The 27,505-nt window shown below is 44.3% G+C and overlaps 1 protein-coding gene across 1 annotated transcript in view; it reads left to right on the top strand.

The window, feature by feature from the left end:
- The window catches only part of LOC126474208 (facilitated trehalose transporter Tret1-like), a 75,007-nt gene that overhangs the window by 23,758 nt on the left and 23,744 nt on the right, over positions 1–27,505 (top strand). The window contains exon 3 of the mRNA XM_050101672.1: positions 11,226–11,534. Coding sequence (XP_049957629.1) covers positions 11,226–11,534 — 309 coding nt within the window. The remainder of the gene's footprint in view (positions 1–11,225; positions 11,535–27,505) is intronic.

The raw sequence follows: 27,505 nt of genomic DNA, 5'->3' as shown, positions 1-27,505 counted from the left end.
GAGCCATTTGAACAATTTGTAACCGTCACACGGACGTCACTACCGATTTTGAGGAACACTGTGCGAAGTGCGCCGCGTAACGACTCACAGCAAAAAAAGGGCATTTTTACAAATAATAGCCCGTCAAATCTAATTTAGTTCATATATTTTCCGTAAGAAGCGCTGGATCTGGGACGATTGGAAACTAATTCGTAGATTAAACGAAAGAGGCGCAACCATTGTCTTTGTTTATCCTTTCGAAGCTTCCTACAGACCATTCTAACAGTCTGCTAACAAGATTTAGCCCGAAAAATATAGTTTCACCACAGCAGCATCTAAAATTCCAAGATCGATATTTCGCACTGAAGTAAGATCATAAAAAGACGGCTGCAAGGAAAGAGGAACAGAGCAACACATAAGCGGACCTCATATCCCAGAGCCGTAGCTGTTTTTTTTTTTTATGATCTCGTCTAACGGAATTAAACGCACAAACATATATCTCTTAGCAAAACATTTAACCATAGGTGTATACGATAGTGTATGAAGCTGCTTTAGGAAGTCAGTGCTATGATGTTCTCCAAAGAGAAACAAAGAAACAATTAATATTAAAAATCGTAAATATGGACCCAGTTTTATAGATCCTCCATTTTGGAAGTAATTTCTTTTTAATTTCGAAAAAAAGCCCATGCCTGCAAAGGTGTGTGGACTTAGGTTAAACAGGAGCACGATATGGAAGAGTAGGCCTTATGAACCTTAAACGTAGCGACATACAGGGTGTCCCAAAAAGAACGACCCGATTTGACATAGAATTATGTATTACGAAGAAGGGCTTAACACCAACAAGTTGCATACTAAATTACTCAGAAAAGACAGACATTTATAAAAATCCATCAGAAATGTTCAAAATATCCTCTATTGGCTGCACGGACGACATCTAGCCGATAGCCGAATTCATCCCAAACTGAGCGTATAGTGTCTTCGGTCGCTGAAGCTACAGCAACTGATATTCTGGTTTTCAGTTCATCAATGTCACGAGGTACGGGAGGAAGGTAAACACATTGTTTAACATATCCCCACAGGAAGAAATCATTTGGTTTTAAGTCAGGGGACCTAGGAAGCCAAGGTGTAAAGCCTGGTCTCGCGGTCTTGTACGCCCTATGCAACGTTGAGGCACGTTGGTATTGAGGAAACTGCACATGTTGTTGTGCCAGTGCAGTGGTGCTCCATCTTGCTGATAGATGAAATTGTCAGAGCCAAGTTGTGGGAACATCCAATTCCGTAGCATTGCAAGATATGATTGTCCTGTTATAGTTTCTTCCTCAAAAAAGTGCGGTCCATAAACCTTGCTTTGCGAAACAGCACAAAAAACATTCACTTTTGGTGAATAACGTTCGTGTTCAATTGTTTCATGAGGATATTATAGCCCCTATACACGCACATAATGACGGTGAACCTTACCGCTAATGTGGATAGTTGTCTCATCGCTGAATATCAACCGTGACATAAAAGTGTCATCTTCCTTGACCTCTAGAACAGCATTGCTAAAGTCCACTCGCTTCACTTTGTCACTATCTCTAAGAGCTTATACCAGTTGTAATCGGTACGGTTTGAGGGCTAAACGACGCCGTAACACACGCCACACTATCAGGCGCGGTAATGTAAGTTCTCGGCTAGCACGACGCTGAGACTTGGGGAGGCTCCGCTCAAATGCTCGTCGGATTTGTTCCACTGTTTGTTCAGGAACGCGTGGCCGGCCAGGACATTTGCCTTTACAGAGGAACCCTGTTTCTTCAAGCTGTTTATGAAGTGTCGGCAGAAGTGCCAACACCGTGTTGTTTGAGGAAGCCGAAATGCACGCTATAAGCTCACGCAGGATGGCGTGAGGTCTGAAACAGGATACGTAATGAATACTATAAAGAAAAGTACGTAGCGGCTGGAATACGTAACTTTAATCCACAATTGGTGAACATTGGTCTTGTTACTGTACATGCTTCATTAGATACATAGCAAAGGATAAATGGCGCCTTGCTAGGTCGTAGCAATTGACTTAGCTGAAGGCTATGCTAACTATCGTCTCGGCAAATGAGAGCGTAGTTGTCAGTGAACCGTTCCTTGCAAAGTCGGCTGTACAACTGCGGCGAGTGCCAGTACGTCTCTATAGACCTGCCGTGTGGCGGCGCTCGGTCTGGATTCACTGATAGTGGCGACACGCGGGTCCGACGTATACTAGCGGACCGCGGCCGATTTAAAAGCTACCACCTAGCAAGTGTGGTGTCTGGCGGTGACACCACAGTTTATACCACCGTCTAACGTTCTTTGGTGATGGTGGTTTAGCAAGAAAACGAATATGAACTGCTATCACTGATTGAGTACGATTAAATTCAATGACACAATACGCCTTCTGTCGCGCGGACACCATATTGCGCGAGACTGACTACACACTCCAGGTCAGTGCTCATAGCGACATCTAGCGGATTTTTTCTGAAACTCTAGACGATGCCGATTACATCTAGCGCTGTTTCAGTTACCTAGTTAAATTTGGCCGTGCGGTTAAAGGCGCTGCAGTCTGGAACCGCAAGACCGCTACGGTCGCAGGTTCGAATCCTGCCTTGGGCATGGATGTTTGTGATGTCCTTAGGTTAGTTAGGTTTAACTAGTTCTAAGTTCTAGGGGACTAATGACCTCAGCAGTTGAGTCCCATAGTGCTCAGAGCCATTTGAACCTAGTTAAATTTGTTTCAATATTATTACAAGTTAGAATAGAGTCATTCTTTTTGGGACATCCTGTACTATGCGCAAAATACACTCCTGGAAATTGAAATAAGAACACCGTGAATTCATTGTCCCAGGAAGGGGAAACTTTATTGACACATTCCTGGGGTCAGATACATCACATGATCACACTGACAGAACCACAGGCACATAGACACAGGCAACAGAGCATGCACAATGTCGGCACTAGTACAGTGTATATCCACCTTTCGCAGCAATGCAGGCTGCTATTCTCCCATGGAGACGATCGTAGAGATGCTGGATGTAGTCCTGTGGAACGGCTTGCCATGCCATTTCCACCTGGCGCCTCAGTTGGACCAGCGTTCGTGCTGGACGTGCAGACCGTGTGAGACGACGCTTCATCCAGTCCCAAACATGCTCAATGGGGGACAGATCCGGAGATCTTGCTGGCCAGGGTAGTTGACTTACACCTTCTAGAGCACGTTGGGTGGCACGGGATACATGCGGACTTGCATTGTCCTGTTGGAACAGCAAGTTCCCTTGCCGGTCTAGGAATGGTAGAACGATGGGTTCGATGACGGTTTGGATGTACCGTGGACTATTCAGTGTCCCCTCGACGATCACCAGTGGTGTACGGCCAGTGTAGGAGATCGCTCCCCACACCATGATTCCGGGTGTTGGCCCTGTGTGCCTCGGTCGTATGCAGTCCTGATTGTGGCGCTCACCTGCACGGCGCCAAACACGCATACGACCATCATTGGCACCAAGGCAGAAGCGACTCTCATCGCTGAAGACGACACGTCTCCATTCGTCCCTCCATTCACGCCTGTCGCGACACCACTGGAGGCGGGCTGCACGATGTTGGGGCGTGAGCGGAAGACGGCCTAACGGTGTGCGGGACCGTAGCCCAGCTTCATGGAGACGGTTGCGAATGGTCCTCGCCGATACCCCAGGAGCAACAGTGTCCCTAATTTGCTGGGAAGTGGCGGTGCGGTCCCCTACGGCACTGCGTAGGATCCTACGGTCTTGGCGTGCATCCGTGCGTCGCTGCGGTCCGGTCCCAGGTCGACGGGCACGTGCACCTTCCGCCGACCACTGGCGACAACATCGATGTACTGTGGAGACCTCACGCCCCACGTGTTGAGCAATTCGGCGGTACGTCCACCCGGCCTCCCGCATGCCCACTATACGCCCTCGCTCAAAGTCCGTCAACTGTACATACGGTTCACGTCCACGCTGTCGCGGCATGCTACCAGTGTTAAAGACTGCGATGGAGCTCCGTATGCCACGGCAAACTGGCTGACACTGACGGCGGCGGTGCACAAATGCTGCGCAGCTAGCGCCATTCGACGGCCAACACCGCGGTTCCTGGTGTGTCCGCTGTGCCGTGCGTGTGATCATTGCTTGTATAGCCCTCTCGCAGTGTCCGGAGCAAGTATGGTGGGTCTGACACACCGGTGTCAATGTGTTCTTTTTTCCATTTCCAGGAGTGTAGTACTGAAGTCTACTCAGTTAACGAATACCCGAGGACGGACCAAATCTTCTTTTGACCAGTAATAGCACAATCACACGTGTCTCAAGGATAACCGTTTATAGCACAACAACGTACAGGGACAGAAAAACCGTTTTGTTGAAAGTTCCAGGGTTTCTTTCCTGAAGGAAAAAATTAAGGATTCTAAGCGGACTTTGTGTAGTTCGTACGATGGTGCCGGTCCTGCCTGTTGGTCCGGGCTCAACCACTGCTCAAAGGTTTATACAAAAGTTGTATATTTGTTACATACACTCAACGATCTTGTCTCCAACTAGCACTTTTCCTTGGTCTGAAAAAAAATAGGATGGAGGAAGGGAGAAGGTTTATGACAAGACAGAACGTAGATGAAGTAATAGGACGTTCAGTATTGTTTGACAAATATCATCTCCAAGGATGCGACAGTTTGATTCGTAATTAACAAGACTTGCTGTCAACCAAATCAACCAAAACACAACACCCTTCCCACGCCCCCCTCCCCCGTTGTCACTTCGTCACATTCACTTGTTGACTCCCACAGTATTTTGTAAGCGCACTGAAGCATACTACTGACCTTATTCAGGACGTTTACCCTTTCTCCAGCACTGGTTCTCTTTGATCTGCAGCACGAATAGTGAAAGTAATAAGCATTGTTTGAATTGGCAGTGTGAAGTCTGTCGAGTCAGGTGGACGTTGATGAGTTGTGAGGTATGTGGTCTCATTAAAGCTATTACAACGAATGTAGTACAGTTAGTTAACAGGAGATAGATAAAACAATGTAGCGAATGGTTTACACAGAATGTCTCTTTATGTTGAATTCTTTTATGTAACTGGAAGAGTGATCGATAGTAGTGGACTTAACGTGAATGAAAAGTGCAATTACAGTTTCGATACCTTTTATGTAAGAACTAGAAACCCGTGACTGATAAATAATAATAAATTCCAAGAAGTTTATGAAACTTGTACTGTTGTTATTTAATATTTTACCAGTTAGTTACAGTACATACTAATAATGATGACTTTGACATTGGTCGTACCGATCAGGGGGGACGATCACGAAAATCGAATAAGACAGGTGGACGTGAGTTCCATTACTAATTAAACAGCCTGATTGTCGAATGCTAATTGAACTGTGATGACAATTTGCTAATGCCGCTGGTTATATTGTGTTTGTAATTTTGGGTTTTTCTTTTATTTTAAGCTCGTCCGTCTGTATGCTACAATTCTCACATTGTTATGTGATCCTATCTGCAGTTCTGTCCTACATCTATTGTTGTACTTACTGTATGATGAACGGTGTTTGCCCTTTAATGTTTTGTCTTTTCCATAAGAGCATATGTATGTTTGTCATAATGTTGCTGTATAGTGCTGTTTGAAATTCTGCTCTAATGTCATTGTCATCAGTCGGCTGTCTGGTGTTTGTCTACCTGCACTTTTATTTCACTGTAAGAGTGTGCTTATATGCTAACTTCGTAATGTTGTGCTATCCTGATTTTTTGCTACTATGTTTCATTGGCACTATATAGTCATTGTTGGCTGTATGGTCCTTGTAACCGTAAGCCAAAATAAAGAAATTAAAAGAGAAAAAACAATTTGCTAGCACATAGCTGGTAAGTTGGAAATGGAAACACATTCGTGACACATCTGAAGAACGTAACTGCTGCAGTACTTTGTTACTCAAAAAATGTTGACACAATTATTTTCAGCCATAATGGCTATGTTTGTGCACCGTGACTGTGTGGGATAATTATTTATTTCATGTTTCTGCTACCAGTCAGTTTTTATTTTATCCTTAATCATATAAAAGCCTTTCACACAATTTTCGTAACACATAACTCATGCAAATCTATCTGCATCCCATACAGGCTGTGCTATACAGTGTCAACCACAAAGAAGAAAACTAGCAGAAGACAACACAGAAGAAGATTTCGATTTCTAGCCATACACTGCCCCCCTCCTTTCCCCCGAATGTCACACCAGCAGCTACAGTAAAAAACAATGGACAAAGAGTTGTAGATTAATCTAGTTTAAGACTTTTTATTTTTAAGTAATATTTCTCCCTATGTATGTACGAGGGGGGACCCAAAAGAAACCGGATTGTTGTCATAAAAAATTTATTAATGAACCTTTTTTCAAAATTACTTCAGTCACCTTCAAAATACTCTCCATTACATGCGATGCGCTTGTCAAGTCTCTTTTCCCACTGTTGGAAGCATGTTTGGAACTCTTCAAGTTTGATATTGTCCAGTGCCCTTTGCGAAGCTGTTTTACCGCCTCCACATCGTCATAACGCTCCCCTCTTAGCGTTTTTTTTTCACTCGTGGAAACAGGAAAAAGTCTCACGGGGCTACTAGGTGCGGCGAATACGGAGCGTGGGTAACGACAGACCACCTCTGAGATGTCAAATAGTGGGTCACTCGTAAGGCCGCGTGTGCTGGAGCGTTTTCGTGACGCAGAAACCAGTCACCTGATCGCCAAAGTTCCGGGCGTTTCCTCCTCACATCCTCTCGCAGACGCCTTAAAACATCCAAGTAAAAGTGCTGGTTAACAGTCCGGCCAGGGGGTACGAATTCCAGATGCACAATTCCACGAACATCAAAAAAGACAATGATCATCGTCTTCACCATTTGACCTCACTTGCCTTGCTTTTTTTGGTCTGGGAGTTGGGAGTCCTCCACTGGCTTGACGCTTGCTCGTTTTCATACCCGTAACACCAACTCTCATCCCCTGTAATGACTTTGTTCAAGACGTTTGGATCAAGTGCAATCTCTGTTTCAAAGTCATGGCACACATTCATGCGGATGGTTTTTTGCTCCTGTGTGTGAAGGCGCGGAACAAATTTAGCAGCAACACGTCTCATGTGCAAATCCTCACTCAAAGTCCGCTGGCACGAGCTCCAACTGATTCCTGTCTCTGCTAAAATTTGGTCGATCGTTTGGCGACGATCCTCGTTGATCTTTTCGCGGACCTTTTCAATGTTCTCCTCATTTCGCGATGTTGAAGGGCGTCCAGAACGAGCATGGTCTTCAACACACATCTCACCACGTTTAAAGAGCCCAAACCACTCGAAAACCTGTGTGCGGCTCATAGCGTCCTCCTGGAAAGTTTCTTGAAGCATTGAATGTGTCTCTGTTGCAGTTTTTTAAAGCAGGAAACAAAATTTCACACACACATTCTTTATTCTTTTAAAGTTGCCGTAACGACTTCGCAGAGGTAACCCGCCAACAGTCAGAGAAACACCATAGCACACTTGCACGTTCAGCTCTATACCAGGGGTCTCCAAACTACGGCCCGCGGGCCGAAACCGACCCGCGTTAGCTGGCCGAACATCCCCGGTATCCGGCCCGCCAAGTATTTGAGGTGGCACCTATACAGCCAACAACTGAGTTTCGAGGCCTATCGCGACCAATACATCTCGACATTGGCTCTGCTACTCGCTACAAGACTGCATAACTAAACTTATTGTTGGGCCGCTTGAAATAACAATGCGTTGACATACTCTACCTCTGTTACGTCTTGCAGTAATAGTGTTGCTAACAATGATTTTGAGATTTCGTTAACTTTGCAGGACGCTTTCGTGAAGAATGTGCAGTGACATACTTTTTTGTCGGTGAAATTCGCCAGACTAAAATACGCCAGAATTTCGGTCAGGTACGTCCATCAATCAAAATTATGTAATTAAATAAAAATCATAGTTCATTTCAGTGCTAGCTATTCCCACAACCTTAGGTTTTTGCGATTTCATCTTTCCTTTAGCCTTACATTACGGTGGTCGTGGAGTGCTAGGTGCTTTAATCCCACTAGGTAGATCTTGGCCCTTATGACTTCGTGGAGGAGTCAATGTGGCCCACGGACTAAAGAGTTTGGAGACCCCTGCTCTACACTGACGCCGTCTGCGCAGCTGTTTCATGAAGGTCTCTACTAACACCATCTAGCGTGAGAACCCTGCACTATGTCAACGAGTGGCAGTGTCCTCGGAGTCCAGTTCCTTTTGGGTCCCCTCTCGTATGTACAAACGCCTGAAGATGAACAGAACATGTTCGAAACGCGTTGCATTATATTAGATTAAGCGTAAAATGTGTTGTTGTTGTTGTCTTCAGTCCTGAGAGTGGTTTGATGCAGCTCTTCACGCTACTCTATCCTGTGCAAGCCTCTTCATCTCCCAGTACTTACTGCAACCTACATCCTTCTGACTCTGCTTAGTGTATTCATCTCTTGGTCTCCCTCTACGGTTTTTACCCTCCACGCTGCCCTCCATTGCTAAATTTGTGATCCCTCCATGCCTCAGAACATGTCCTACCAACCGGTCCCTTCTTCTTGTCAAGTAGTGCCACAAACTCCTCTTCTCCCCAATTCTATTCAATACCTCCTCATTAGTTATGTGATCTACCCATCTAATCTTCACCATTCATCTGTAGCACCACATTTCGAAAGCTTCTATTCTCTTCTTGTCTAAACTATTTATCGTCCATGTTTCACTTCCATACATGGCTACACTCCATACAAATACTTTGAGAAACGACTTCCTGACACTTAAGTCTATACTCGATGTTAACAAATCTCTCTTCTTCAGAAACGCTTTCCTTGCCATTGCCAGTCTACATTTTATATCCTCTCTACTACGACCATCATCAGTTATTTTGCTCCCCAAATAGCAAAATTCCTTTACCACTTCTTTAAGCGTCTCATTTCCTAATCTACCTCCCGCAGCATCACCTGATTAAATTTGACTACAGTCCATTATTCTCGTTTTGGTTTTGTTGATGTTCATCTTATATCCTCCTTTCAAAACACTGTCCATTCCGTTCAACTGCTCTTCCAAGTCCTTTGCTGTCTCTGACAGAATTACAATGTCATCGGCGAACCTCAACGTTTTTATTTCTTCTCCATGGATTTTAATACCTACTCCGAATTTTTCTTTTGTTTCCTTTACTGCTTCCTCAATATACAGATTGAATATTATTGGGGAGAGGCTACAACCCTGTCTCACTCCCTTCCCAACCACTGCTTCCCTTTCGTGTCCCTCGACTCTTATAACTGCCATCTGGTTTCTGTACAAATTGTAAATAGCCTTTCGCTCTCTGTGTTTTACCCCTGCCACCTTTAGAATTTGAAAGAGAATATTCCAGTCAACATTGTCAAAGGCTTTCTCTAACTCTACAAATGCTAGAAACGTAGGTTTGCCTTTCCTTAATCTATCTTCTAAGATAAGTCGTAAGGACAGTATTGCCCCACATGTTCGAACATTTCTACGGAATCCAAACTGATCTTCCCTGAGGTCGGCTTCTACCAGTTTTTCCATTCGTCTGTAAAGAATTCGCGTTAGTATTTTGCAGCTGTGACTTATTAAACAGATAGTTCGGTAATTTTCACATCTGTCAACGCCTGATTTCTTTGGTATTGGAATTATTATATTCTTCTTGAAGTCTGAGGGTATTTCGCCTGTCTCATACATCTTGCTCACCAGATGGTAGAGTTTTGTCAGGACTGGATCTCCCAAAGCTGTCAGTAGTTCTAATGGAATGTTGTCTACTCCCGGGGCCTTTCAGTGCTCTGTCAAACTCTTCACGCAGTATCATATCTCCCATTTCATCTTCATCTACATTGTCTTCCATTTCCATAATATTGTCCTCACGTACATCGCCCCTATATAGACTCTCTATATACTCCTTCCACCTTTCTGCTTTCCCTTCTTTGCTTAGAACTGGGTTTCCATCTGAGCTCTTGATATTCATACAAGTGGTTCTCTTATCTCCAAAGGTCTCTTTAATTTTCCTGTAGGCAGTATCTATCTTACACGCAGTGAGATATGCCTCTACATCCTCTAGCCATGCGTGCATAGACATTTTACACTTCCTGTCGATCTCATTTTTGGGACGTTTGTATTCCTTTTTGCCTGCTTCATTTACTGCATTTTTATGTTTTCTCCTTTCATCAATGAAATTCAATATTTTTTCTGTCACCCAAGGATTTCTACTAGCCCTCGTCTTTTTACCTACTTGATCCTCTGCTGCCTTCACTACTTCATCCCTCAAAGCTAGCCATTCTTCTTCTACTGTATTTCTTTCCCCCATTTCTGTCAATTGTTCCCTTATGCTCTCCCTGAAACTCTGTACAACCTCTGGTTTAGTCAGTTTATCCAGGTTCCATCTCCTTAAATTCCCACCTTTTTGCAATTTCTTCAGTTTTAGTCTACAGTTCATAACCAACAGATTGTGGTCAGAGTCCACATCTGCCCCTGGAAATGTCCTACAATTTAAAACCTGGTTCCTAAATTTCTGTCTTACCATTATATAATCTATCTGAAACCTGTCAGTATCTCCAGACGTCTTCCATGTATACAACCTTCTTTTATGATTCTTGAACCAAGTGTTAGCTATGATTAAGTTGTGCTCTGTGCAGGCGGCTTCCTCTTTCATTTCTTACCGCCAATCCATATCACCTACTACGTTTCCTTCTCTCCCTTTTCCTACTACCGAATTTCAGTCACCCATGACTATTAAATTTTCGTCTCCCTTCACTATCTGAATAATTTCTTTTATTTCATCAGACATTTCTTCAATTTCTTCGTCATCTGCAGAGCCAGTTGGCATATAGACCTGTACTACTGTCGTAGGCGTGGGCTTCGTGTCTATCTTGGCCATAACAATGCGTTCGCTGTGCTGTTTGTAGTAGCTTACCCGCAATCCTATTGTTTTATTTATTATTAAACCTACTCCTGCATTACCCCTATTTGATTTTGTATTTATAATCCTGTATTCACCTGACCAAAAGTCTTGTTCCTCCTGCCACCGAACCTCACTAATTCCCACTATATCCAATTTTAACCTATCCATTTCCCTTTTTAAATTTTCTATCCTACCCTTAATTGGGCAGGTAGAGATTATTTACGACGGATGAAATAAAGAACCAAGTACGTGAGGCGCGGTCGTATCAAAGGTTCTTGCGACAGGCTAATTGGCAGCATGGCGCCTCTGGTATCACCCTGTTTGGTTTTGGGTGTCCAGGAGGCAGTGGAAGACGCGAAGAAGAACGAGGCGTCTTTCCGCGACCTGGTGTCGACGCGGGGCAACGTGCGCGCCCTCTACCTGACGCTGGGGCTGATGACGTTCCAGCAGCTGTCCGGCATCAACGCGATGCTGTTCTTCGGCGAGGCCATCTTCAAGATGACGGGCAGCAGCATCGACAGCAGCGTCTCGCTCATCATCGTCGGCATCGTAATGCTGGCAGCGTCGTGCACCACGCCGCTGCTCGCCGACCGCCTCGGCCGCAGGATCATGCTCATCGCCTCCGCCATCGGCATGTGCATCTCACAGGTACAGCCCACTGCAACGTTTCCTCCCGCCTTTCCTGTGAAGCACTGCCCGTATACTGCAGTCACAACATCTCGATCTGTCGAACCGTAGCGTTCGCGACCACCTTTCCATCTGACGTCAACTTATCATCATCATCATCGTCATCATTTAAGACTGATTATGCCTTTCAGCGTTCAGTCTGGAGCATAGCCCCCCTTATAAAATTCCTCCATGATCCCCTATTCAGTGCTAACATTGGTGCCTGTTCTGATGTTAATCCTATTACTTCAAAATCATTCTTAACCGAATCCAGGTACCTTCTCCTTGGTCTGCCCCGACTCCTCCTACCCTCTACTGCTGAAACTATGAGTCTCTTGGGTAACCTTGCTTCTCCCATGCGTGTAACATGACCCCACCATCTAAGCCTGTTCGCCCTGACTGCTGCATCTATAGAGTTCATTCCCAGTTTTTCTTTGATTTCCTCATTGTGGACACCCTCCTGCCATTGTTCCCATCTACTAGTACCTGCAATCATCCTAGCTACTTTCATATCCGTAACCTCAACCTTATTGAATCCACCCAGCTTTCGCTCCCGTACAACAAAGTTGATCGAAAGATTGAACGGTGCACAGATAACTTACTCTTGGCACTGACTTCCTTCTTGCAGAAGAGAGTAGATCGTACCTGAGTACTCACTGCATTAGCTTTGCTACACCTCGCTTCCAGTTCTTTCACTATGTTGCCATCCTGTGAGAATATGCATCCTAAGTACTTGAAACCGTCCACCTGTTCTAACTTTGTTCCTCCTATTTGGCACTCAATCCGTTTATATTTCTTTCCCACTGACATTACTTTCGTTTTGGAGATGCTAATCTTCATACCATAGTCCATACATTTATGATCTAGCTCTGAAATATTACTCTGCAAACTTTCAATCGAATCTGCCATCACAACTAAGATCCGCATATGCAAGACTGCTTATTTTGTGTTCACATATCTTAATCTCTCCCAGCCAGTCTATTGTTTTCAACATATGATCCATAAATAATATGAACAACAGTGGAGACAGGTTGCAACCTTGTCTTACCCCTGTAACTACTCTGAACCATGAACTCAATTTACCGTCAACTCTAACTGCTGCCTGACTATCCATGTAAAGACCTTTAATTGCTTGCAATATTTTGCCTCCTATTCCATAATCTAGTAGAACAGACAATAACTTCCTCCCAGGAACGCGGTCATATGCCTTTTCTAGATCTATAAAGCATAGATACAATTCCCTGTTCCACTCATAACACTTCTCCATTATTTGCCGTAAGCTAAAGATCTGGTCCTGACAACCTCTAATAGGCCTAAACCCACACTGATTTTCATCCAATTGGTCCTCAACTTATTTCAAAATAAAACTTCCTGGCAGATTAAAACTATATGCCGAGCCAAGAGTCGAACTCGGGACCTTTGCCTTTCGCGGACAAGTGCTCTACCAGCTGAGCTACCCAAGCATGACTCAGGCCACGTCCTCACAGCTTTACTTCTGCCAGTACCTCGTCTCCCACTTTCCAAACTTCACAGAAGCTCTCCTGCGAACCTTGCAGAACTAGCACTCCAGGAAGTTTCATAGCAGCGCACACGCCGCTGCAGAGTGAAAGTCTCATTCTGCAAACAGCCCCCAGGCTGTGGCTAAGCCATATCTCCGCAATATCCATTCTTCCAAGAGTGCTAGGTGTGCAAGGTTCGCAGGAGAGCTTCTGTGAAGTTTGGAAAGTAGCAGACGAAGTACTGGCGAAAGTAAAGCTGTAAGGACGGGGCGTGAGTCGTGCTTGGCTAGCTCAGTTGGACGCCGGCACGGTAGCTCAGCGTGTTCGGTCAGAGGGTTAGCTGTCCTCTGTAATAAAAAAACTGAGTGAATGAATCAATAACGAACTTCAACAGGCGTCAGGTGACGTCCGCCACGAACAATTGAAACGGAGCGACCGCTACGGTCGCAGGTTCGAATCCTGCCTCTGGCATGCATGTGTGTGATGTCCTTAGGTTACTTAGGTTTAATTACTTCTAAGTTCTAGGCGACTGATGACCTCAGAAGTTAAGTCGCATAGTGCTCGGAGCCATCTGAAGCATTTGAACTATAACGAACAAGATGATTTTTTTTTTAAAAAAAAAAAAAGAGTTGGTAGAGCACTTGCCCGCGAAAAGCAAGGGTCCCGAGTTCGAGTCTCGGTTCGGCACACACTTTTAATCTTCCAGGAAGTTTCATATCAGCGCACACCCCGCTGCAGAGTGAAAGTGTCAGTCTCTTGTTGTAAAATGTTTGGGAAAATTTTGTGGTTTCATTAACGTAACTGCTGAACCATAACATCCTTCTTTCACTTGAACTTTAACGCACACTACTGCAGTAATATACAAGCGTCGTTCCGAAAGGTACGCCTCCCATTTTTATTCATGGAAACTACAGGAGATACATAAATCACAATAGCGCAGCTAAACAGAGTAAATATTTCAGCTTCAGACTGCCATTTTTCCATATAGTCACCACCATTCGTTATGCACTTGTGCCAACGATGAACCAGTCTGCATGTCGCGCTTGTAAAACTCGGAACCGGCTGACGCTAACCGCCCCCTTACAGATTTGACAACAGCATCCGTGTCTTGAAAATGCTGGCCACGTAGTCCAGATGCCGAAAGAGATGGAAGTCTGAAGCTGCTAAATCGCGATAGTACGGTGGATGTGATAAGACAGTCCTGCCGAATTTTGCATGGTCGCAGAACTGGTGTGGAGCCTGGCGTTGTTATGTTTCAGGTGAAAATTGGTCTTCTTCTACATCTACATCTACATCTACATGATTACTTTGCAATTCACAATTAAGTGCTTGGCAGAGGGTTCATCGAACTACAATCATACTATCTCTCTACCATTCCACTCCCGAACAGCGCGCGGGAAAAACGAACACCTAAACCTTTCTGTTCGAGCTCTGATTTCTCTTATTTTATTTTGATGATCATTCCTACCTATGTAGGTTGGGCTCAACAAAATATTTTCGCATTCGGAAGAGAAAGTTGGTGACTGAAATTTCGCAAATAGATCTCGCTTCGACGAAAAACGTCTTTGCTTTAATGGCTTCCATCCCAACTAGCGTATCATATCTGCCACACTCTCTCCCCTATTACGTGATAATACAAAACGAGCTGCCCTTTTTTGCACCCTTTTGATGTCCTCCCCCAATCCCACCTGCTAAGGATCCCACACCGCGCAGCAATATTCTAACAGAGGACGAACGAGTGTAGTGTAAGCTGTCTCTTTGGTGGACTTGTTGCATCTTCTAAGTGCCCTGCCAATGAACAACATTTGGCTCGCCTTCCCCACAATATGATCTATGTGGTCTTTCCAACTGAAGTTGTTCGTAATTTTAACACCCAGGTACTTAGTTGAATTGACAGCCTTGAGAATTGTACTATTTATCGAGTAATCGAATTCCAACGGATTTCTTTTGGAACTCATTTGGATCACCTCACACTTTATGTTACTTGGCGTCAACTGCCACCTGCCACACCATACAGCAATCTTTTCTAAATAGCTTTGCAACTGATACTGGTCTTCGGATGACCTTACTAGACGGTAAATTACAGCATCATCTGCGAACAACCTAAGAGAACTGCTCAGATTGTCACCCAGGTCATTTAAAAAGATCAGGAACAGCAGAGGTCCCAGGACGCTTCCCTGGGGTAACCTGATATCACTTCAATTTTCCTCGATGATTTGCCATCTATTACTGCGACCTTCCTGACAGGAACTCACAAATCCAGTCGCACAACTGAGACGATACCCCATAGGCCCGCAGCTTGATTAGAAGTAGCTTGTGAGGAACGGTGTCAAAAGCTTCCCGGAAATCTAGAAATGCGGAATGAACTTGAGATCCCCTTCGACAGCGGCCATTGCTTCGTGCGAATAAGGAGCTAGCTGCGTTGCATCACCTAGATCTGTCGAACCATAGCGTTCATCTACATCTACATGAATACTCTGCAAATCACATTTAAGTGCCTGGCAGAGGGTTCACCGAACCACCTTCACAATTCTCTAATATTCCAATCTCGTAAAGCGCGCGGAAAGAACTAACACCTATATCTTTCCGTACGGGCTCTGGTTTCCATTATTTCATCGTGGTGATCGTTCCTCCCTATGTAAGTCGGTGTCAACAAAATATTTTTGCATTCAGAGGTGAAAGTTCGTGATTGGAATTTCGTGAGAAGATTACGTCACAACGAAAAACGCCTTTCTTTTAATGATGTCCATCCCAAATCCTGTATCATTTCTGTGACACTCTCTCCCATATTTCGCGATAATACAAAACGTGCTGCCTTTCTTTGAACTTTTTCGATGTACTCCGTCAGTCCTATCTGGTAAGGATCCCACACCGCCCAATAGTATTCTAAATATGGACAGACAAGCGTAGTGTAGTGTGATGTGCGTACTGTAAGACCTTCGGTACACACACCATCAGATTATTTGACTTGTCGCTCTAACGAAGTAGGCGAGTGTCGGCAATATGTCTCGTGGTCTTATCGTGGCGTGTTTATCTTCTGCCATTAGGTCAGACGATAGAAATGCCACTTGCACGTTTATAGTAGCAGATAGGTGGCGCAGTGCTTAGCACGCTGGACTCGCTTTCGGGAGGACGACGGTTCAATCCCGTCTCCGGCCATCCTGGTTTAGGCTTTCCGTGATTTCCCTAAATCGCTTCAGGCAAATGCCGGGATGGTTCCTTCGAAAGGGCACGGCCGATTTCCTTCCCAATCCTTCCCTAGCCCGAGCTTGCGCTCCGTCTCTAATGACCTCGTTGTGGACGGGACGTTAAACACTATTCTCCTTCTCCTCCTAGAGTAGCAGATTGACGGTGACCAACTTTCAACAGAAATTGATTAATTTTCACACACATTTATTAAAATAATACAAAGGATAGATATTACGTAACTTGATTCTGGATGCTGTTTACAATTGACAATCTGAAGTTCCTTTGGTCTTGGTACGTTAATATTATTCTCACATATATCTGATACTTGACAAACTGTCTATACATTTCTCTTCATGGCTATGTACAGGAATATGATAATCTTATTAGGCGCAGACTGAAACTTGACTACAGACTAATGCAGACTGACTAATCGGAGGTCTGTACACTCGTTATAATACCTCGGGCGTTCAGGTATCACTGCGCGAGTGTGATCCGCGAGGAGAAAAGGTTCTACGTTAGCAGCAATCTCATTGGCTGTGTTACATATTAATACCTGGATCGGCGGAAGCAGAATTTGGTCCGTCTCTAAGACAGCGCCATTTCATAGTGCGGAGACGGACGAGCGCTGCGCCTGCGCTGTTGTACTTAGCGGGGCGCGCTCTAGTGGGAATGTTGTGTACGCGCTGACTACGCGGAACTATGTACACAACATGTAGGCAGTCTCCTTAGTAGGCCTGTTACAGTTTCTAAGTGTCCTGCCAATAAAACGCAGTCTTTGGTTAGCCTTCCCCACAACATTTTCTGTGTGTTCCTTCCAATTTAAATTGTTCGTAATTGTAATACCTGGGTATTTAGTTGAATTTACGGCTTTTAGATTAGACTTATTTATCGTGTAACCGAAGTTTAACGAGTTCCTTTTAGCACTCACGTGAATGACCTCACACTTTTCATTATTTAAGGCCAACTGCCGCTTTTCGCACCATTCAGATATTTCTTCTAAACCGTTTTGCAATTTTTTTTTAATCTTCTGATGACTTTATTAGTCGATAAACGACAGCGTCATCTGCAAACAAACGAACACAGTTGCTCAGATTGTCTCCCAAATCGTTTATATAGATAAGGAACAGCATAGGGGCAATAACACTACTACCTTGGGGAACGCCAGAAATCACTTCTGTTTTACTCGATGACTTTCCGTCAATTACAACGAACTGTGTCCTCTCTGACAGGAAATCACAAAAAAAATGGCTCTGAGAACTATGGGACGTAACATCTCAGGTCATCAGTCCCCTAGAACTTAGAACTACTTAAACCTAACTAACCTAAGGAAATCACACAAATCCACGCCCGAGGCAGGAGTCGAACCTGCGACAGTAGCGGTCGCGCGGTTCCAGACTGAAGCGCCTAGAACCCCTCGGCCACCAAAGGCCGGTCAGGAAATCACAGATCCAGTTACATAACTGAGACGATATTCCATAAGCACGCTATTTCACTACGAGCCACTTGTGTGGTACAGTGTCAAAAGCCTTCTGGAAATCCAGAAATACGGAATCGATCTAAAATCCCTTGCCAATAGCACTCAGCACTTCATGTGAATAAAGAGTTAGTTGTGTTTCACAGGAACGATGTTTTCTAAACCCATGTTGACTGTGTGTCAATAGACCGTTTCCTTCGAGGTAATTCATAATGTTCGAACACAACATATGTTCTAAAATCCTGCTGCATATCGACGTTAGTGGATTACTCCTACTACCTCTCTTGAATATTGGTGTGACCTGTGCAATTTTCCAGTCTTTGGGTACAGATCTTTCGTCGAGCGAACGGTTGTGTATGATTGTTAAGTATGGAGCTAATGCATCAGCATACTCCGAAAGGAACCTAATTGGTATACAGTCTGGACCAGAAGATGTGCTTTTATTAAGTGATTTAAGTTGCCTCACTACTCGGAGGATATTTACTTCTACGTTACTCATGTTGGTAGCTGTTCTCGATTCGAATTCAGGATTATTTACTTCGTCGTCTTTTGCGAAGGTATTTCGGATGGCTGTGTTTAGTAGCTCTGCTTTGGCAGCACCGACCATCTTACCATCGGACGTAAACTTATTGCAAAATGTTTGGGAAAATTTTGTGGTTTCATTATCATAACTGCTGAACCATAGCATCCTTCTTTCACTTGAACTTTAGCGTACACTACTGCAGTGATGTACTAGGGTCACTCCGAAAGTAATGCCTCCTATTTTTATTCAAGGAAACTACAGGAGATATATAAATCACAATAGCACAGCTAAACAGAGCAAATAGTTCAGCTTCAAACTGTCATTTTTCCACTATTCAACTACATTCGTTATGCACTAGTGCCAACGATGAACCAGAGTCTGCATGTCGCGCTTGTAAAACTCGGGAAAGGCTGACGACTACCGCCTCCTTACAGCTCTGACAACAGCATCCGAGTCTTGAAAATGTTCGCCACGTAATGCAGATGCCCAAAGAGATGGAAGTCTGAAGGCGCTAAATCGGAATAGTACGGTGGATGTGGTAAGACAGTCCGGCCGAATTTTGCAATAAGTTCGTGGTCGCAAAACTGGTGTGGGACCTAGCGTTATTATGTTGCAGGTGAAAGTTGGTCTTCTTCTCTGGCCTTACCCTAGAAAGTCGGACTTTCAACTTAGTTAGTGCCGTCTTGTAGCGTGCTGAATTGACAATTTCTCCAGGCTACAAGACATCCAAAAGATATCCAAAAGAGCGGGATACCAATTCGATTCTACACAAAGTACGCGAAAGAACTTGCCCCCCTTCGAACAGCCGTGTACCGCAAGTCTCTAGAGGAACGGAAGGTTCCAATTGATTGGAAAAGAGCAGAGGTAGTTCCAGTTTTCAAGAAGGGTCGTCGAGCAGATGCGCAAAACTATAGGGCTATATCTCTGACATCGATCTGTTGTAGAATTTTAGAACATGTTTTTTGCTCGCGTATCATGTCATTTCTGGAAACCCAGAATCTACTCTGTAGGAATCAACATGGATTCCGGAAACAGCGATCGTGTGAGACACAACTCGTTTTATTTGTTCAAGAGACCCAGAAAATATTAGATACAGGTTCCCAGGTAGATGCCATTTTCCTTGACTTCTGGAAGGGGTTCGATACAGTTCCGCACCGTCGCCTGATAAACAAAGTAAGAGCCTACGGAATATCAGACCAGCTGTGTGGCTGGATTGAAGAGTTTTTAGCAAACAGAACACAGCATGTTGTTCCCAATGGAGAGACGTCTACAGACGTTAAAGTAACCTCTGGCGTACCACAGGGGAGTATTATGGGACCATTGCTTTTCACACTATATATAAATCACCTAGCAGATAGTGTCGGAAGTTCCATGCGGCTTTTCGCAGATGATGCTGTAGTATACAGAGAAGTTGCAGCATTAGAAAATTGCAGCGAAATGCAGGAAGATCTGCAGCGGATAGGCACTTGGTGCAGGGATTGGCAACTGACCCTTAACATAGACAAATGTGATGTATTGCGAATACATAGAAAGAAGGATCCTTTATTGTATGATCATATGATAGCGGAACAAACACTGGTAGCAGTTACTTCTGTAAAATATTTGGGAGTATGCGCAGGGAAGGATTTGAAGTGGAATGATGATATAAAATTAATTGTTGATAAGGCGGGTTCCAGGTTGAGATTCATCGGGAGAGTCCTTAGAAAATGTAGTCCATCAACAAAGGAGATGGCTTACAAAACACTCGTTCGACCTATACTTGAGTATTGCTCATCAGTGTGGGACCCGTACGAGGTCGGGTTGACAGAGGAGATAGAGAAGATCCAAAGAGGAGCGGCTCGTTTCTTCTCTGGGTTATCTGGTAAGCGTGATAGCGTTACGGAGATGTTTAGCAAAGTCAATTGGCAGACTCTGCAAGAGAGGCGCTCTGCATCGCGGTGTAACTTGCTGTCCAAGTTTCGAGGGGGTGCGTTTGTGAATGAGGTATCGAATATATTGCTTCCCCCTACTTATACCTCCCGAGGAGATCACGAATGTAAAATCAGAGAGATTCGAGCGCGCACGGAGGCTTTCCGGCAGTCGTTCTTCCCGCGAACCATACGCGACTGGAAGAGGAAAGGGAGGTAATAACAGTGCCACGTAAAGTGCCCTCCGCCACACACCGTTGAGTGGCTCGCGGAGTATAAATGTAGATGTAGAAATCACAATAGCACAGCTAAATAGAGCAAATATTTCAGCTTCAGACTGTCATTTTTCCACATAGTCACCACCATTCGCTCTGCACTTTTGCCAACGATGAACCAGTCTGCATGTCGCGCTTGTAAAACTTGGAACCGGCTGATGCTAACCGCCTCTTTACAACTTTGACAACAGCATCCGAGTCTTGAAAATGCTGCCCACGTAGTCCAGTTGCCCGAAGAGACGGAAGTCTGAAGCTGCTAAATGCAATAGTACGGTGGATGTGATCAGATAGTCCTGCCCAATTTTGCATGGTCGCAGAACTGGGGTGGGGCCTGGCGTTATTATGTTTCAGGTGAAAGTTGGTCTTCCTCTCTGGCCTTACCCTGGAAATTCGGACTTTCAGCTTAGTCAGTGTCGTCTTGTAGCGGGCTGAATTGACACATTCTCCAGGCTCCAGGACAACCGAAAGAACGACACGCGGCTATTCCAGAAGACTGTGCACATCACTTTGCCTGCAGACGGTTGTGTCTTGAATTTCTTCTTTGATGAAGAATTCGCATGTCGCCATTCTATGGACAGTGTTTTGGATTCCGGCTCGTAGTCATGATACCAAGTCTCATCTCGGTGACGATGCTACTCACAAAATTGTCACCTTCAGCTTCATATTGTTCCAGCAGGACCCGACAAATTTGCATTCGATGAGTTTTTTGTTCTTCTGTAAGCATCCGAGGCACCCATCTCTCACAGACTTTGAGATAACCGAGATGTTCCAACATTGTTTTCGTGGCATTACAGCCGACATTCAGCTTTGCACACACTTCTCTGGTCGTTATACGCCGATCAGCACCGACGAGTTGATCAAGACGCTCTTCTTTGCGAGGGATGACAGCTGTGCAGAGTCAGCCGGGCCGTGGCTTGTCATACACATCCTTTGCACCACTTTTAATGCTTTATCCATTGCCTCACATTGCTCACGTCTATTGTATAGTCTCATGTGTTCAAATGTGTGTGAATTCCTAAGGGACCAAACTGCTTAGGTCACCGGCTCCCTAGACTTACACACTACTTTCACTTATGCTAAGAACAACACACACACACACCCATGCCCGGGGGAGGACTCGAACCTCCGGCGGGAGGGGCCGCGCAGTCCGTGACATGACGCCTCAAACCGCGCGGCGACTCCACGCGGCTTGTATAGTCTCCATACACCTTCCGCATGCATCGATAGATTTCAATTGGCGCAGTTTCTTCACTAGCGAGAAATTCAATCACACATCGCTGTTTTATACGCGCGTCCATATCAGACTCCATTTTGAACACTCCTCTGCTGGCGGCAACTACCACAGAACAATGGAACCACCTGCAAAGGAAAGAGGAAGGTTCAAGCAATATACCATCTGGCGCGGACGTCCAGAGTCACCGCAAAAAAATAGGAGACATTACTTCCGGTACGGCCCTCGAATATCAATTCATTAACCATATTTAGTATTAATTCTAGCTGCATAACCGCTTAGCTGGAACAATGCTGCCTGGAACGCTCAGCAATCTCTAACGATGGTATGGTACAGCTTCTTTGATTTGCACATTATCTCAATCGTATTAAAAGTGATTCCTACTCTTATTCGTATTATTCTCCGGGACACTAATTTCGCCCTATACCATGGACCCTGGAAAAGCGTGATGACTCTTGAGAACTGGGGGAAGCAACATTTCCATACTTCAGTGTCACTGTGTACAATGTCATCCTAAGTTGAACAGTAATTTATTTTATGAGCCTCTACGTTAATCAGATAGGCAACTGACTTCATACTGAGGCTTCGACTCGACGACATAGGGACAAATGTGTCAATATACAGGGTGGGCGGGAAGTCCCTGTAACTCTTGTAATAGATTAGATTAAATTAGACTTCCTTTCATTCCAATTGGTCCGTAGGGAGGAGGTCCTCCAGGATGTAAAACATGTCAGAAAAACAATAATACATGACAAATATTTAAAAGTCAAATAAATAAGCTAATGTGCCTTTCCACAGGTCCCAAGTTGAATGATCGTAATTTTTTTAATGAACACTATTTGAAAGAATCATTTTACAAACACTAATATACTGGAATTAAAATAAAAAAGTTTTTTATTTATAAGGTAATAAACATGTAATAGAACTACTATAATACTTATTTATAATGAACACATTACTGCACTGAAATTGTGCAGAAGTTGTATTGTACTTTTATACACACATACACACACACACACACACACAAATCAGTTGGTTCTACTGAGAAATTCATTAATGGAGTAGAAGGAGTTGGCCACCAATAAATCCTTTAGGCTTCTCCTTCACCTTTTTGTAGAAGAGTGACTTTAAATCCTTGTGAAGATTATTCTTATTTCTAGTATTGATTCCATGAACTGAGCTGTTTGTTTGAAAAAGTGATATATTTTTAATGACAAATTTGATTAAGCAATCAATATATTGGGAAGCAGTAGTCAATATCCCTAGTTCCCTAAACAGGCTTCAACAGGATGTTCTTGAGTTCACACCAGATATAACTCTTCCTGCACGTTCTTGTGCCTGGAAAACTTTAGCCTGGTTTGATGAATTACCCAAAAGATAATCCCACATGGCATTATGGAATGAAAGTAAGTATAGTATGCCAGCTTTTTCATGTTTATATCCCCTATGTCTGACACAATTAGCATTGCAAATAGAGATTTGTTAAGATGCTTCAGCAGTTCTGTGGTGTGCTTCTCCCAGTTGAATTTATTATCAAGCTGTAATCCCAAGAATTTAACACTGTACACTTCTTCTATGTGCTTGTCATCGTATGTTAGGCATATACTCGTGGGACACCCCTTATAGTTCTGAACTGCATGTAATGTGTTTTTTCAAAGTTTAGTGACAAAGAATTGGCTAGGAATCAGTGATCAATGTCCAAAAATATTTTACTAGCCGATCTTTCTAAGACTACACTTTATTTGCTATTTATTGAAATGTTTGTATTATCGGCAAACAAAACGAACTTGGCATGTGGTAATGTTACTAATGAAAGGTCATTGATATACACAAGAAAACGTAATGGCCCTAAAATGGAACCTTGTGGGACCCCCATATGTAATTAGTTCCCATGATCGTCATTTTTTTAATGAACACTATTTGAAAGAATAATTTTACAAACACTAATATACTGGAATTAAAATAAAAAAGTTTTTTATTTATAAGGTAATAAACATGTAATAGAACTACTATAATACTTATTTATAATGAACACATTACTGCACTGAAATTGTGCAGAAGTTGTATTGTACTTTTATACACACATACACACACACACACACAAATCAGTTGGTTCTACTGAGGAATTCATTAATGGAGTAGAAGGAGTTGGCCACCAATAAATCCTTTAGGCTTCTCCTTCACCTTTTTGTAGAAGAGTGACTTTAAATCCTTGTGAAGATTATTCTTATTTCTAATATTGATTCCATGAACTGAGCTGTTTGTTTGAAAAAGTGATATATTTTTAATGACAAATTTGACTAAGCAATAAATACACTCCTGGAAATGGAAAAAAGAACACATTGACACCGGTGTGTCAGACCCACCATATTTGCTCCGGACACTGCGAGAGGGCTGTACAAGCAATGATCACACGCACGGCACAGCGGACACACCAGGAACCACGGTGTTGGCCGTCGAATGGCGCTAGCTGCGCAGCATTTGTGCACCGCCGCCATCAGTGTCAGCCAGTTTGCCGTGGCATACGGAGCTCCATCGCAGTCTTTAACACTGGTAGCATGCCGCGACAGTGTGGACGTGAACCGTATGTGCAGTTGACTGACTTTGAGCGAGGGCGTATAGTGGGCATGCGGGAGGCCGGGTGGACGTACCGCCAAATTGCTCGACACGTGGGGCGTGAGGTCTCCACAGTACATCGATGTTGTCGCCAGTGGTCGGCGGAAGGTGCACGTCGCCATTGACCTGGGACCGGACCGCAGCGACGCACGGATGCACGCCAAGACCGTAGGATCCTACGCAGTGCCGTAGGGGACCGCACTGCCACTTCCCAGCAAATTAGGGACACTGTTGCTCCTGGGGTATCGGCGAGGACCATTCGCAACCGTCTCCATGAAGCTGGGCTACGGTCCCGCACACCGTTAGGCCGTCTTCCGCTCACGCCCCAACATCGTGCAGCCCGCCTCCAGTGGTGTCGCGACAGGCGTGAATGGAGGGACGAATGGAGACGTGTCGTCTTCAGCGATGAGAGTCGCTTCTGCCTTGGTGCCAATGATGTTCGTATGCGTGTTTGGCGCCGTGCAGGTGAGCGTCACAATCAGGACTGCATACGACCGAGGCACACAGGGCCAACACCTGGCATCATGGTGTGGGGAGCGATCTCCTACACTGGCCGTACACCACTGGTGATCGTCGAGGGGACACTGAATAGTGCACGGTACATCCAAACCGTCATCGAACCCATCGTTCTACCATTCCTAGACCGGCAAGGGAACTTGCTGTTCCAACAGGACAATGCACGTCCGCATGTATCCCGTGCCACCCAATGTGCTCTAGAAGGTGTAAGTCAACTACCCTGGCCAGCAAGATCTCCGGATCTGTCCCCCATTGAGCATGTTTGGGACTGGATGATGCGTCGTTTCACGCGGTCTGCACGTCCAGCACGAACGCTGGTCCAACTGAGGCGCCAGGTGGAAATGGCATGGCAAGCCGTTCCACAGGACTACATCCAGCATCTCTACGATCGTCTCCATGGGAGAATAGCAGCCTGCATTGCTGCGAAAGGTGGATATACACTGTACTAGTGCCGACATTGTGCATGCTCTGTTGCCTGTGTCTATGTGGCTGTGGTTCTGTCAGTGTGATCATGTGATGTATCTGACCCCAGGAATGTGTCAATAAAGTTTCCCCTTCCTGGGACAATGAATTCACGGTGTTCTTATTTCAATTTCCAGGAGTGTATATTGGGAAGCAGTAGTCAATATCCCTAGTTCCCTAAACAGGCTTCAACAGGATGTTTATGAGTTCACACCAGATATAACTCTTCCTGCAGGTTCTTGTGCCTGGAAAACTTTAGCCTGGTTTGATGAATTACCCAAAAGATAATCCCACATGGCATTATGGAATGAAAGTAAGTTTAGTATGCCAGCTTTTTCATGTTTATATCCCCTATGTCTGACACAATTAGCATTGCAAATAGAGATTTGTTAAGATGCTTCAGCAGTTATGTGGTGTGCTCCTTCCAGTTGAATTTATTATCAAGCTGTAATCCCAAGAATTTAACACTGTACACTTCTTCTATGTGCTTGTCATCGTATGTTAGGCATATACTCGTGGGACACCCCTTACAAGTTCTGAACTGCATGTAATGTGTTTTTTCAAAGTTTAGTGACAAAGAATTGGCTAGGAATCAGTGATTAATGTCCAAAAATATTTTACTAACCGATCTTTCTAAGACTACACTTTATTTGCTATTTATTGGAATGTTTGTATCATCGGCAAACAAAACGAACTTGGCATGTGGTAATGTTACTGATGAAAGGTCATTGATATACACAAGAAAACGTAAGGGCTCTAAAATGGAACCTTGTGGGACCCCCACATGTAATTAGTTCCCAGTTGGATGATGCCTGATAGCTTAATACATGTCTCTTTCCTAATAAAACCATTTGTTTCCTGGCAGAGATATAACATTTGAACCATTTTGCAGCATTTCCTGTTACACCATCATGTTATTCTAATTCATCTGCTTTATTTTAGCACGTGTGCTTCCTAAGTATTAAGTGTCCATTATATCTGTATATTCCCAATCGAGCTGTAAGCACATTTGCATATGCCTCCACGTTCTTCTTGACATATTTTTGAGCATGTCCGGTGTTACAGTGCGAAATGCATCCTCAACAGCATTGCGTAGTTCTTTGTAGGACAATGACGAGGTTGCAGCAAGACGGTGTGCCTCCTAACTACGGTCGTGAAGTGCGCGAGTTCCTAATTGAACACTTTCCAGGACGGTGGATAGGTCATGGTTTATCAGCAACACCTGTTGTGACCTCACCTCACATCACATCTCGTTATGGAGAGTCATCAAGGTGCATGTATCTGCACATGCAGCCTGTGTGGCCCCTTTCCTCAAGCTGAAGTATTAGCCACGTTTGTAACACGTGTCAATAAATGGCGCCAATCACTCTCCTTTCAAAAAAGTGTGGTCCAAGCAGATGTGATGTCATCGCTGCCCATATCATTACGTCAAGCGAGTTCCTTTCTAACTCGACTGTGTAATGAGGATTCTCTTTGGCCCAAACGACAATATTTCGAGGAAGTGAGCTGCGATAAATACAACATCCATCTGAAAACATAACCTTGACAGGATTCACTGCATTTGGAAACTACATAACAGAGCACGGCGTGCTAAAACACGATCATTCTCGTCTGTATCCAAGAACTCGTTTACGAACATCAGTCGAAAAGGCCTGAGTTTAAGGTATTTCTTCATGTGACTTCGTATTATTATCCTCGATATACCGAGTTCCGATGCACGTTTGAGTGTCGACTTCATAGAAGATTGTGCAATCGAAACAGGGACCCCAGCCATGTTTCTTCTCGTGCCTTCTTCCTTCCACTCCGCAGTCTCTCTTTGACACTGCCAAAGGCAAAAGCACGTTTTTTGCAATACGGAGGTGTTACCTTTCGCTGCGGAGCCTTATTAAATCTTTCCTGGAATGCTTCCATAGAATGTCTCATTGTCTTACCCTGTATGTTGTCGTTCGTGAACCCACTCACTTGTCACTAAGTGCTCCTCAGTAGTGTAACTATGCTCACATCTGCCATGGGTACAAATTAAAATCCGACTGCGACTACGAAAACATGTAAACATGAACTACAACAATTGATTCTAACAACTGATAAGAAGTAACGTAGCTACTATCCTGCATAACAACATTCGATACTGAACGGGGTTACAGGGGTACAGGAACTTCTCGCCCACCGTGCATATCCACCATACATTCTCTAAGTGAAGTGGTCTTTCTATTAGAGGTTCCATAAGAAAATTAGGAATATGGTGAGCTATGAGTGAGGTT

Source organism: Schistocerca serialis, chromosome 4 (assembly GCF_023864345.2).
Source record: "Schistocerca serialis cubense isolate TAMUIC-IGC-003099 chromosome 4, iqSchSeri2.2, whole genome shotgun sequence".
NCBI classification, from domain to species: domain Eukaryota; kingdom Metazoa; phylum Arthropoda; class Insecta; order Orthoptera; family Acrididae; genus Schistocerca; species Schistocerca serialis.
The sequence above is the reverse complement of the archived record's forward strand: the minus strand, read 5'-3'. Positions and strand labels throughout refer to the sequence as shown.